At 39.1% G+C, this 14,127-nt stretch overlaps 2 protein-coding genes across 8 annotated transcripts in view; both read right to left on the reverse strand.

The window, feature by feature from the left end:
- The window catches only part of LOC124368713 (bromodomain adjacent to zinc finger domain protein 2B), a 216,358-nt gene that overhangs the window by 117,732 nt on the left and 84,499 nt on the right, over nucleotides 1–14,127 (reverse strand). For all 7 annotated transcript variants that reach the window (XM_046826016.1, XM_046826019.1, XM_046826017.1 and 4 more), the window contains one exon: nucleotides 1,668–1,761. The gene's annotated coding sequence lies outside the window, so the exon portion shown is untranslated. The remainder of the gene's footprint in view (nucleotides 1–1,667; nucleotides 1,762–14,127) is intronic.
- On the reverse strand, nucleotides 7,042–8,803 carry LOC124369376 (jerky protein homolog-like). The gene is made up of 4 exons (XM_046827376.1): nucleotides 8,731–8,803; nucleotides 7,611–7,897; nucleotides 7,400–7,515; nucleotides 7,042–7,192 (listed from the first exon to the last, which is right to left on the reverse strand). The coding sequence occupies exons 1-4, from the start codon at nucleotides 8,801–8,803 to the stop codon at nucleotides 7,042–7,044; spliced, it is 627 nt and encodes a 208-aa protein (XP_046683332.1).

Here is a 14,127-nt window from a genome sequence, read left to right on the forward strand (position 1 = left end):
AATTCAATCATAATAAATAACATACTTTATTTGATTTTTATACGACTTTATATTAAAATAATTAGAGTAAAAAGTATTGTGGCATAATTTGTAGGGTCTGTGGCAAACAAATAACAGTTGTTTATTTTTAATTTCGATTTCAGGTACAGTAATTGTTTTTACAATATACAAAATTGTTTATTATAATGAATATGTTAATTATGCCATTATATATGATTATTACATATAATCATATGTAATAATCAATGTAATGGTGTAATCATATGTACACCGCTGTGCACATCGACAATAATATACTTGTCACCACACACACGCCTTTGTGGCCCATGTGGGACTTATTTCGTGTATGTAAAGCGTACTATGTTTGGAAATTCTGAAATGAATTTGCTTTTGATTTAATTTATCTCCTGCACCTTAGATTCGTATACCGGAGAACTCACAAGAATTGAAACAAAGTTAAAATTTATTTTTAACACGTGACACGTGTAGTCATAACAAATTAATGAAATGGTTAATTATGCGAGGTCAAACTACTGTATTATAGTATATTGTAATGCACGGCTTGTAAATCCAAAATTACATTTATCTCATCTATACATACATACGTATATTTCATAACAAAATAACATGTATATCAGAAGCTTAATTATATTAATGATAAACAAAACCAAAATTTACATAAAGTTCTAAATTTGTACAAGAATTATAAAACAATCAAGGACGATGGCCATTTCTTGACACCATTAATTATAAAGAATGATTTATTCTTGTGTTCAATAAAATGGTACATCGCCAGGATACGCAATGGTTCTCAAATTGTTGAAACTTAAAACTGATTTCACGCTAGATATTCTTATTCTTGAAATGTACCATTACGTTTTATTAAAATTTACGAATGATATATGTCCATAATAATGTACCGTGATACAACCAACAGTTGATTATTTTCTCTCGCGGCTCTTGCTAGGTCTCCAAACACTCCTTCAAGTAATGCAATGTGAGTACAGTTCCTTGTAAACCTGTGAGTCACACAGAGGACCTAGAGTCAACTTAATAGTAGGTAAGAAACAACGCTACAGTTCAACGACGTGAACCTCAGCCCGTTTGTACACATTTCTTACGTGCCATTGATGTCCGCTGTATCGAGTCACCATTATATTTTCCTGTTGTCGCTGACATTTTGGTACGGTTTCACTCCTGTGGTTGGTGATTCGTATTATTTAAAGCAACAGTTCTCAGTCAAACCGATCTTTAAATTTAATACACAGCAGCGTGTACGTTTTTGTTCTCTTGCGGAACCGCTCATGAATCACTACATCTTCAAGTGTTCGTCTACTTGGAATCGGTTAGAATATTTAAAAAAGAATATAGACATAAACAATAAAAATTTAAGATTTCAACTTAATAATGCGAATTATAACAATATGCGTTACACTCCGTCATGTGCGGAGCGGCGCCCGAATGGCGTCACAGACTTCGGGAGTTTAGTCCTCGGGGGGTAGCAACGACGTACCCATACCACCTGGAGGCCAAGATGAGCATTCTACGTCGTATCTAATATACGCACATGAACTCCTATACAGCCCCTGACACAGCTTGCCCGGATACCAAGTCTATAAATAAATGGTTCTAGGTTGCGATCAATAAATCAGGGAAAGGTACAGTACCTGGGTGGTGTCGAGGAAAATAGCACCAGCTCCGGGAGGTGGGAGATGTCTCTATGGTAACTGGTCTCCTTATGTTGTTCTGCTAATCACTGCCCTGTAACAAAATCGATATTTCACTTTTATGTCGCTACACGTACAGTGTAAAGTCATTGCAAATTTAGAGTTTCAATGTATACATACAACGCTCTTATTATGACATTTAAGACGTTGGGTTTGTTGGATATTGATGTTATAAGAATTTAGAATCTTTGAGGAATATCTGTAAGTTTGCGATGTATATTCAGTCAAACAAAAACTTTTCCTACGCATAAAAGAAAAAAGTCAAAGAATGTCTTATTTTACCAGGCGAAGTTAGGGTCTAAAAAGCCCTCTCTAACACTTAATCTGGGGACCAACGGCTTAAAGGTGACTTCCGAACCTCCGACAATGGCCGGGCAGGCGGGCTCTGCTTGCAAGGACAGGATCGCTCAGTGGTTACCCATCCAAGCAGCAGCCACGCTCGGCGTTGCTTGATTTGGTTATCTCGCGATAACCGCCGTACCCGCTACACTGCGCCATTGGTTTTATACCAGACCTCATATTTATCTTCATAATTCCACCTGCAAGTATTGGTCATCGAAATAATGTACTGCCTTAATATGCGTATGTTGTGCAACACACCGGATAGGTCATACCCATTTTAGCTCAGCTAAGAGTATATGTGACTGTGTAGACTCTAGTCCAAGAACCAGTCCATACCAGTATATTTGTAAAGCTGCATGTGCCAGTACGTGATCAACTGGCAAATATCTCAATCAGCATCCAAACATGCAATGTGATTTATTTGAATGACAAAACTCGCACATACAATACAACCAAGATTGAGAATGGCTGCATATCAAATTGGCCAATAAAATTGTTTCAATGTCGGATATGACAAAAATTGATTCTCTAAATAAGCGCAAAAAACACCAAGCGGTGGAGTCTAACCGACTGCTTCACGCTTGCTTCTAGGTTTCGCCAAAGCGCCATTATTGACTTGCACAAATGTAACTTGGCAAACTGGATTCTGAATCGACTACTCCATTCATCTTTGGACCACTGACCCTAAAACATATTATTTTTACTGAAAGGTTCGATGCCGCTGGACCTACTGTCAGTTTCACAATCGGATTGCTTTATTTAAAAACAAACCAAATATCTGTTTTCCCAGCAAACTTGATTTACACTTAAAAATTAGATTATACGATTCGTTGGGCCCCGTATCTGTATAATACATTAATATACGTAGGGACGATTACACAACTGACCATTGGCCCAAAGACCCGCTTAAATACAAACCTTTAATATGAGGTTAAATTATACCACTGTTCGTTAGCTCATAACTCCGGTAAAATAAATATTATTGATTGGAATTGTTTTATTGTGACAGCCTTTCCTTATACACTATGATAGAACAATAACTTGCCACATGTGCACAATAAACGAAAATATACCTTATGCAAAACTGCTTATTCGTGAAATGTTAATAAGTATTAGGCCCCGGGCACGATACGAGCGGTGAGCGTCGAGCGACGAGCGTCAGAGCGGTACCGCTCTGCCACCGCTTTGCAATCGGGCCCCATATGTTGCCGTGCAAATGTGAAGAGGGGTGTCGCGACAGACGAGCGGTGAGCGACAGTGAGCGGCGCCGCTTAGCGTCGAAGGCACCGCCAAACCCTGCCCGACTTTTTGTACGACGCTCGACGCTCAGATGAGTCATGCTTCTTCCCACGGTTTTCAGTCTCAAATCGCGGAAGTAAACAACTCAAATTGGACTGATCAAACAAAATTTAATGTTAGATAATATTTTGTGAACTGTGTTTACTCATACTTATTCCTGGAAACATTTATATTTCAACAACCAAATGAGACGAGAGCATTAATTCAAACGACATATTATGTAAAATATACGCATACAGGCTACAAAAAAGGTCCAATGTATAGCAAAAAATTCTATTTAATCCATATTTTATAACATGATAATTCTGCTGTATCTTTTTGAATAGTTGCAGTGTAAACTCTGGATAATTTGTTATATACTAGCGGACATTGCTAACGATAAGAAAACGAGTATAAGTAGGTTTAGTAATGTAGACTCACTATTGCAGTCCCGAGCGAGGGTAGCGTTTCTTGCACCGATATGCATTAGCAGGGTTGCTACAGGAGTCCAATAATGAAATTCCCTGACTTTTCCCTGATTTCCAGACCAAATTTTTCATTTTTTCCTGACTTTTTTCGACGCAATCCCCAGGGTTTTTGGCAATTAATGGGTGGAAAAAAGCGGTGTTGAGGCTAACAGGGTGGCAAATATAAAAAAGCAAAAAATAAAGTGAACACAGTTTAATACGTACAAAAAGATTGACTTAAATGATCTTTTACAACACAGAAGTAAAATACTTTCGAACACTGCACCTGGTAGGCGAGTCTGTCGCGCCGGCCGAGCCGGACCAGCCGAGCCGGCCGAGCCGCCTCGGCTGCCTGCTTCATGCGCCGCGTCGTCTGCAGGCTTGGACTCGGCGCGGCGGCAGTAAGTTTATTTGTGTAAAGGGATTTTATATTTTTCCCTGACCAACGTCGAAATTCCCTGACTTGAGACAGGATTCCCTGATTTCCAGTCCTGTTTTTTTTCCTGACTTCCCTGATTTCCCTGACCTGTAGCATCCCTGATTAGTATATTGCTACCAAACTAATATTGCTCGCCTGGAATGTAAATGCATTTGAAGCAGACCAAAAATTACAGCTATTAATGTACATTACAATCTCAGTAAAACCCGAATACTTGCATTGTAAGTGTTATACCTAATCAAACGCGAACTTTAACGGGTGCGGATATTATAAAATATATATTTGTTATCACCCAATTAAAAATAATAATAAATTGTACCATACCCGTGTAATGTTACAAATGAAACACTATTTTATTTCATTAATATAACCTTAGTTGTTTTATAGCGTTTTATTATGCCTTTAAATTGTGATTTTTAATTTTTTTTAGATGGATAAGCAGAAACAATACGATCTTGTGATACTATTTTTTACATAGGCTACATATATTTTGAAGGGTAAATCTTTGCGACTGAATAAAGTCCCTTCTCGTTTTATGCTGTTAGCAACATACGTGATTTTCTAGTACAACTACGTACGTACTTTTGTATTTGAACATTTTTAATGATGTACCTCCATTTCAAAATAAGAATAAAACATAACTTCGGATACGGACGTTTTATTCTTTAAGAGTAATTCGAATAACCTTTATATAATTTCCGAGTACAATCCCGAAATATTCCTAATTAACACACTACAGCCGGAAGGTACTGAACCAACTCACCTTGTCAAAGGTATGCACTTTATTTTAAAGTCGCCAAATTCCTTAAATATAAACGTGACAGAAAGTATCTTTATCTAGAACATTGTACTGAATATGATTTGAATTTTTCCCTCAAAATACCTCAACAAAATACCTCAACATGTTGACAGTTTAGTTTGGCACGTTACACCACAACAATAGCTATGTTCTACCAGTACCACAATTTCTGTCCTATAACCACTATCTAACAAACGTTCGTAGTTGTTACGTTTTGAATTATTTCATTTTCGAACGCGATGTTATTGAAATACCTGATAACCATATAATTGGAACAATGCAACGTCCTGCATTTGTCTTCTGGTTTCTATTTTACAACTAAAATGTTTAATTTACATTCTACCTTTACAATAATTGAAAACTAAGCAGCCTCTTCTGAAAGTATGCAGGTGAACATTTTATTTGTTTTGTATTATAATATTGTAACATATAATTACGAGTTACACAGTTATTATATGTTTATCTTATTTTAAAATGATGTACTAAATAAAATCATCAACAATGTGCCACTACTTTAAGCTGTGAAATGTAATAATTGGATGATTACTAATGAACAGTTAAACAGCATTAATAACTGCATTAGTGTATTTCAAAGTGAGGTATGTAGCCCAGTTAAATGTTCATCTAAAAATAAACCAGATTGTACTATTCATATAAATCTTTCATAAAAATGTACGTTTATATGTGAGTTATTACAAATTGAAAATTTTGTATATTGAATAATTTAAAAAATGAAATTTATTGTATTTTCTGAAAGTTTAAAAATTAGGACTTAATTTGAATTGAAATGTGGCAAAGTTTTAAAGTAATACCTTTAATTGATCAAAACAGAGAATGTTTTAAACACAAACACGCAGATGTTCTGTTTATACGACATGTTTTACTTAGTCTGATCTGACAAACTCATACGATGAAGTGTGGTAAAGTAATTTATGGATACCCTGTACAAAATCACTGGTATTTAAAACAATAAAACTAATTTTAAGATGGCCGTCAATACTCACAGCTATCTAAATGAACGTAGGTTGTTACGACCACGTGAAGTTAATTCCGACGAGATCTTCGCAGTGAACAATACTCGAGTCGCGTCAACTGAACCGTTCGCGCACCAAAAAGTGACTGACGGAGAGCGCGAGCTGCACTCAGCCCACGGACACTAGACTGAGCGGTGGGGATCATTGGTGTGCGCAGTCGTACGCCGCGCCGATGACGTCCCCTGGACACCAGCGCTCCCGCCGCACTGCTATAGGCTCTCTCTCTCTCTCACCCTCTTATCCATATATTATAAATGTTTCTGAATTTTTTCTGAGTTTCTGAGGGGGAACATTAATGATTGCAAATAAAGAATTTGACAATTTTATTTCACCTATTCCGCGTTGACGTCACCACTCGGAACGGACCTCCGCGTGAGCCTCAGCCCTTCGGAGGATTACGCACCTGCTTCAGTGTCTTCGATGTGCAGAATGACCTGGCCTGACGGAACAACTTGCTTCATCTACGACCGACACTGAGCTTATACAGTAGAACGTCGGTTAACCGAGGTAATTGGGACCGAGGGTACCTCGGATACGGCGAAACCTCGGATAACCACGGAACGTAACCTAAAAAATCGTTACCGGGGCTAAAAAATAGCTCAAGATATACTAAAAACATGAACAAAAGTTATTAACTGAACTGTTGTTTAGTTTATTAGTACAAGAAAATTGTTATTAGTACGCAATAAAAAACGTGAGAGGAAAACGGTAACACTCACAATACTAAACACTGTTTTAATATAAACACTCAATTTATTGCACAAACTGAATACGTATGATATAGGCTACACAATGTACAGAAAGTTTAGTTACAGTACAGTATTCCTGTTTACAAAATTAAATCAAAGAAATGAAAATTAATTTACTGTACATTGTACAAAAATAATAACAAAGTAAGCTAATCTTTTTTCCCAAAGAAATCAGTTATTGTTTTTTGACTTTAGATTAGAGGATCTTAGGCTAGCCGCCTGTTGCGCCAGCGTCGCAGCCAAACTAAATCGTTTGTTGTTGCGGTTTCTTGTTGTTCAATGTATGCCAGTGCTCCCTCGATCGTTCTTAGACCTTCTGTATGTGATATTTTCTCAGTCGCCCCATCAGGTTCATCGCTGTAAAAAAAACTTTTTTGTTTTACGTAACCGTAACGCAATCAAAAGGCAGCAGTTGGAATTGGTATGAAATTAGTTTTGGATTGATGAATGGGCAACATTTAACTAAAGTGTAACAAATATACTGTAGTTGTGTTAAAAAAATTGATGTTGGATTATGTTTTTATGTTAAAATTTTTGCATAAATAAAAAATCAAAAAAACTTACTTGTCATCATCTTCTGGTTGGTTGAGCATCTGGATAATCACGTCATCAGTTAGGGCCTGATCCTCATCTCCATTGATCCATTCACTGATGTCCTCTGCACTGATGGGGCTCAGCCACTGGAAGGTGGTTACAAAGATTCACAAGCTCTTCATTTTCAGGAGGACATGCTCTTGGCTGGTTTTTCAGGAGCAGCTGTCTCTTGGCGGCTTGCCTTTTCAATTCCGAAAAGTTTGCGCCATGACCTTCTTATAGTGTCCTCCCTAACGTTATCCCAAGCTTCTGACACCCAGTAGACAACATCTTTCATTGTGATTAACTTGAGAGCATCAGTGACACCCAGCCCGTCCTCTAGCTTCTCCAGTAGATTTCTAAGCAGCCTCTTTTTGTAGTTTCGCTTAAAAGTTTCTAGAACTCCCTGGTCTAGAGGCTGGATGAGGGCAGTAACGTTTGGAGGCAAAAATAAGGCTCTAATGCCATCGCTGACTAGCTCATCAGCATCTGGATGGGACGAAGCGTTGTCAAGAATAAGAAAGGGCCTTGCGAGGGAGTTTTTTGTTCTCCAAGAAAAGCTTCAACGACTGGAACGAATTCCTCAAAAAACCATTGTTTGAAAATCCGCGAGTCCATCCATGCGTTTTTCTGGTTTGTGTATGTGCTGGGAAATGTGTCCACATTAGTATTTTTAAAAGCACGTGGCTTTTTATACTTTGCCTATTACAACTGGTTTGAGTTTCAAAACTTCCTGCAGCATTGGCACATCCTAAAAACTGTAACTCGATCTTTAGATTTCTTATACCCAGGAGCTGATGTTTCCTGCTGACTGGCTAAAGTTTTTGAGGGCAACATTCTGAAGTTAAGGCCTGTCTCATCACAGTTGAATATTTGATCGGATGTAAGACCCTCACTCAAAATCAATTTTCTTATTTTTTCTTCAAAAAACTGTCACATCAGTTTCATTACCTGAAAGTTTTTCCCCAGATATATTAAGTTGCCGCACTCCATAACGGTTTCTTCCATCGCATTAACCACCCGGAACTAGCGGTAAAAGGTTCATCGCCATCGCCAAAAGATTTATGGAAATCTAGCGCTTTTGCCTGCAAAATAGGCCCACTTATTGGACTTCCCCTTGCTCTCATTTCCGAAAACCATAAGAATAAAGCCTCGGAAGTTTTTTCATACTCACCACTTTTTAAACGTTTTTCTCTCTGAATTGCAATTGGAATTTAAGCTCTGAGCACCCCATTTTTCTAACTCAGCCCTCTTCCTCCTCCAATCTCCGACGGTAACCTCACCAACACCCAAGTCTTTAGCGACTGTTCTTATTGACTCACCATTGTCCAGACGACGAATCGCATTTAGTTTAGTCTCTAAGGACACAACGACACGTTTGCGTTTAGCACTCATTTACACCTACTGTAACTGCACTTAAAAACACAATAAAAAAAACAGTGATAGACACTTGACTTGTAAAAGTAAACAAAGGACTGCCACTGAGACGAAATGGCGTCTTCGGGCAGACCGATGATGCACGAACACATCCGAGCTGAAGCTGTACACCAGGACAGCCCACTAGATGCGCAATAAGCTACGGAGTCGAATCGGGGGTGGTGGGGAGAGAGCGAGTGGCTCAGTCGCGTCTCGGCATTGAAAACAGTTCGCATTGGTCCGGCGGCGAGCGGTGTCGGGTTACAACACCTGCAGCTGCTCTGGCGAGCGGTGTCGGGTGACAAGTGCCGTATGCATTCGGCAAAGATAAGCGCTAAGCTACGCAAATATTTTGGCCGAGGAAACACAACAGTTGCCAACAATTTACTGTACAGTAGTTTTAACGCATTGCAGGCTAGCGTGCGTATTGCGATAAAAGGAGCACCCAAACGCTCATTACTGTACGTAGTTTGTGCGTGTTTCTTCTTTTGCTTTTTAAATAAAAAAAAATCGTCCGAGGACGGCCTCGGTTAACCCGGAGTCTCGGTTAAGCGAGGCTCGGTTAACCGAGGTTCTACTGTACGAACTTAGAACTACGATAGCGGTATTAGAAGCTGATGGACGTTTGTTGATATCTTAATAGTATAACTGTACGTGAATTGTTTTGCATATAACAATTTAACAACTTATTTTTTATAAATAGATACACATAAAAAGTCTTATTTTCTGTTCATATAGATCGTAATTGAAGTTTTGACGTTTTTTACAACACGAAGCTGTTGTAACATTACACGACCAAGAAAATTAATTTAAGAGCTAATGTGATCAATGCAGAATTGTTTTAACGGCCCAGTAAAGAAATAAAAGGCATGCTCGTCTGAATAGTTGCCCTGATCCTGACGGGTCGCCTCCTCACTATATAGTACCCCATCATAGCGTGTTTAAGGTTCATAGTAGCACCTAAATTCCACAATGTTTATGTTTTAAGTTGCAAGACCAGTTCAAGTTCAGGCCCCTCTCTCAATGGTGTTCTGATGACAGACCAAAACTTCAAAATAACACCTGCGATATAATTATCAAGTTTCGCCTCCACAATGTGTTATTCTCGTGTGATTAAGACACATGTTCCGCGCCATTAAAGTGCACCCGAATGATCAACGCTTTCTGCACATATTTTAGTGTTATGGTCTCCTCAACCCTACTCTATCAACCAGCACACTACTGTGACATATGGTATGTACAGCTCTCCCGATCTTGCCATCAATACTTTAAGTTAATTACTTTAAGCGTGCCCAAGACGAAGGTGCACGCTTCCCTCGTGCAGCCGAGGTCCTCACACATCAAAGTTATGTGGATGACATCATCACTGGTGCTAACAGTGTTGAAGAAGCGAGCTTCAAGAGCTTTTTTTATCTCTTCAGACGAACGTGACTCCATAAGTTATGAGTCAAGCTTTTGACAGCGTCAGAATTCAGACGCTGCACTAACAGGACGGTGAACAGGAGCTAAACTCAACATTCACATTGAACCAACCCCTCCCATCATTGAGCTACGTTATGTGTAAAGAAATAAAAGTTGTTAATTCCATTAAAAAGGGTGTTAATGTGATAACAACTTTTTTAAATATTGTTAAAAAAATCATAAAATATATAACTCAAAAGCAGTACATTTATATGAAAAAATCCTATCTTGTATAAAAATTTGGTAACAATACAATACTGGAAGTTATTGTTTGTGAATTATGTTATTTATATGTGCAATCACTGAAATAAACAAGCTAAACTTTACTGTGACCTGTTATTCTAGATCCATTAATTAGTTTGTGGTTAACATCCATACCCAGGAATCTTTACTTTTTGATGTGAGAGTAGTTTATATTTAAAGAAAGTCTCTTGTATTTGGGCGACAAATAAATCAGGAAAAAGTTAAATACCACTTTTACTGCTCGGAAATAAAAAAGGTAGCTTAGAGAGCTTGGCCCAGGAGTCTCTACATGCCCGCCTTACATTCGCCTTAATAGTAGCGTAAAATTTGAACAATAAAGGGAAAAAATGCTGTGTAAGTAACAATGAATTGCTGTGCTGGTTCAGGGCCGGCTTTTTCATTGCTTTCGTTTCGCCTCGAATTATTCATAACACTAAAGTAACGTTTACTTTTCATATTCGAGCTTACATAAAGTAAAAAAAAAAAAAAAAAAAAACAACAATTTGTCATAGAACTAGCGTTTCTTCCTCCATTACAAACCGTACCGGTCGAATTGGGACAACACATGTTACGAATCTCTACTGAAAATCTAACTTTCGAGCACCTCATTCAGGCAACATACATTTCTAATTAGTACGGCAACGAACACGCAATCGGCCAGTCCGGCCTAACCTTCCAGCTGCTAATATGACGGTAATATCGCAACGAGTATGTTTTACTTGAACACGTTGAATGCATAAGTGTGGCAACAGATGTTACGTTTTTGTACGGTATCACAGAGGTCTACTACTTCTATTTAGATATAATGGGCTAGAGCTATTACTTTCTATTTAGATATAATGGCATATACCTATACATTTTCATTTGTATGTATAATAGGATGTATGTACCTGTACAGGTCATGTAGCAGAATTATTACCTACCTAAAGCTAGTATACCAATAGCCTGTATTTACAAGCTAACTGTTGAATAAATTACCTTTCCAAATTAAAATCTTTGATACGTAGACACAAACGCTATGTTAACCAATATTTCCTCTAACTAGTAGGAAAATAAATTTTTATAGTAGGATGAGGAGGGTTCAGAACTAATATATGATAATTATGTACCACTTGTGTTGCAAAATTACAATTAACTCACTTCCACGGTGATTGATTGTATTGTCTAGAACACATATTGCTTGCGAGCTAGAACGTAATAACCTCCTGATACCTTCCCAGGCGCTTGGCTATAGCCGTCCGAGAGTTATTAGCACCTGAAACCATCCGTGCTTCGATACGGTAAACATACCGCACAAATCACGCGTGTGACGATAACCTCAGATTGGCTTGAACAGACTAAACATACTTAAACCGCCAATCAAATTACACTTACCACGTGAACCGGTGTGAGAAGTAACGACTTCCATAAAATCTATTGATAAACAACGGTTTTACTCACTCCTCAGACTGCAATACTACCCGGACTGCCAGGAGAGCTTACACGTGGACAGGCAATATGCAATTACCCGTTAGAGAAACAATCGTTCCTGGAATCTACTCCTGCCACTTCAGAAGACCTTTTATCATGGCGACACGTAACTTAAGACACTGCAGCCGTTTACGCTGAGAGTGGCAGTCGGGTGAGATGAAGGGGATTCCTGGTAGCATAACTACTTCTCCCGCACCACAACCTGTGAAGTTGGTTGCTTCACAAATGTGTCTGTGTAAACTTTAGGCTTACACTGTAACGGACACTGCAGTCGCTTACACTGGGAGTGGCACTCGGGTGACATGAAGGGAATTCTAGGTAGCATAACTATTTCTCCTGCACCACAACCTGTGAAGATGGTTGCTTCACAAATGTGTCTGTGTAAACCTTAGGCTTACACTGTAACGGACACTGTATTCGGGTGAGATGAAGGGGATTCCTGGTAGCATAATTATTTCTCCACAACCTGTGAAGATGGTTGCTTCACAAATGTGTCTGTGTAAACCTTAGGCTTACACTGTAACGGACACTGTATTCGGGTGAGATGAAGGGGATTCCTGGTAAGCATAATTATTTCTCCTCCACAACCTGTGAAGATGGTTGCTTCACAAATGTGTCTGTGTAAACCTTAGGCTTACACTGTAACGGACACTGTATTCGGGTGTGATGAAGGGGATTCCTGGTAGCATAATTATTTCTCCACAACCTGTGAAGTTGGTTGCTTCACAAATGTGTCTGTGTAAACCTTAGGCTTACACTGTAACGGACACTGTATTCGGGTGAGATGAAGGGGATTCCTGGTAGCATAATTATTTCTCCACAACCTGTGAAGTTGGTTGCTTCACAAATGTGTCTGTGTAAACCTTAGGCTTACACTGTAACGGACACTGCAGTCGCTTACACTGGGAGTGGCAGTCGGGTGACATGAAGGGGATTCCTGGTAGCATAATTATTTCTCCACAACCTGTGAAGATGGTTGCTTCACAAATGTGTCTGTGTAAACCTTAGGCTTACACTGTAACGGACACTGTATTCGGGTGAGATGAAGGGGATTCCTGGTAGCATAATTATTTCTCCACAACCTGTGAAGATGGTTGCTTCACAAATGTGTCTGTGTAAACCTTAGGCTTACACTGTAACGGACACTGTATTCGGGTGAGATGAAGGGGATTCCTGGTAGCATAATTATTTCTCCACAACCTGTGAAGTTGGTTGCTTCACAAATGTGTCTGTGTAAACCTTAGGCTTACACTGTAACGGACACTGTATTCGGGTGAGATGAAGGGGATTCCTGGTAGCATAATTATTTCTCCTGCACCACAACCTGTGAAGATGGTTGCTTCACAAATGTGTCTGTGTAAACCTTAGGCTTACACTGTAACGGACACTGTATTCGGGTGAGATGAAGGGGATTCCTGGTAGCATAATTATTTCTCCACAACCTGTGAAGATGGTTGCTTCACAAATGTGTCTGTGTAAACCTTAGGCTTACACTGTAACGGACACTGTATTCGGGTGAGATGAAGGGGATTCCTGGTAGCATAATTATTTCTCCCGCACCACAACCTGTGAAGATGGTTGCTTCACAAATGTGTCTGTGTAAACCTTAGGCTTACACTGTAACGGACACTGCAGTCGCTTACACTGGGAGTGGCAGTCGGGTGAGATGAAGGGGATTCCTGGTAGCATAATTATTTCTCCACAACCTGTGAAGATGGTTGCTTCACAAATGTGTCTGTGTAAACCTTAGGCTTACACTGTAACGGACACTGTATTCGGGTGAGATGAAGGGGATTCCTGGTAGCATAATTATTTCTCCACAACCTGTGAAGATGGTTGCTTCACAAATGTGTCTGTGTAAACCTTAGGCTTACACTGTAACGGACACTGTATTCGGGTGAGATGAAGGGGATTCCTGGTAACATAATTATTTCTCCACAACCTGTGAAGATGGTTGCTTCACAATTGATTCTGTGTTTATGGAAAAACATATTTGTAGTATCAACTTGCCACTAAAGATTGTTTTGTGGAATCTCAGGACGATGTAAGTGTGGAGAGACTCTAAAGGGTGACGTACATCGTTCCCCACGTCCACAACAGACGCCAGAGATAGATAATTCACTGAATGG

This window comes from Homalodisca vitripennis, chromosome X, assembly GCF_021130785.1.
Source record: "Homalodisca vitripennis isolate AUS2020 chromosome X, UT_GWSS_2.1, whole genome shotgun sequence".
Lineage (NCBI taxonomy): Eukaryota > Metazoa > Arthropoda > Insecta > Hemiptera > Cicadellidae > Homalodisca > Homalodisca vitripennis.

Coding starts and splice junctions, on each gene's coding strand:
- LOC124369376 (XM_046827376.1), bottom strand. CDS start 8,803: ATGAGTGCTAAACGCAAACGTGTCGTTGTGTCCTTAGAGACTAAACTA. Junction 7,898..8,730: donor GATTCGTCGTCTGGACAATG/GTGAGTCAATAA, acceptor CGTCCCATCCAG/ATGCTGATGAGCTAGTCAGC. Junction 7,193..7,399: donor CAACCAGAAGATGATGACAA/GTAAGTTTTTTT, acceptor TTTTTTTTACAG/CGATGAACCTGATGGGGCGA.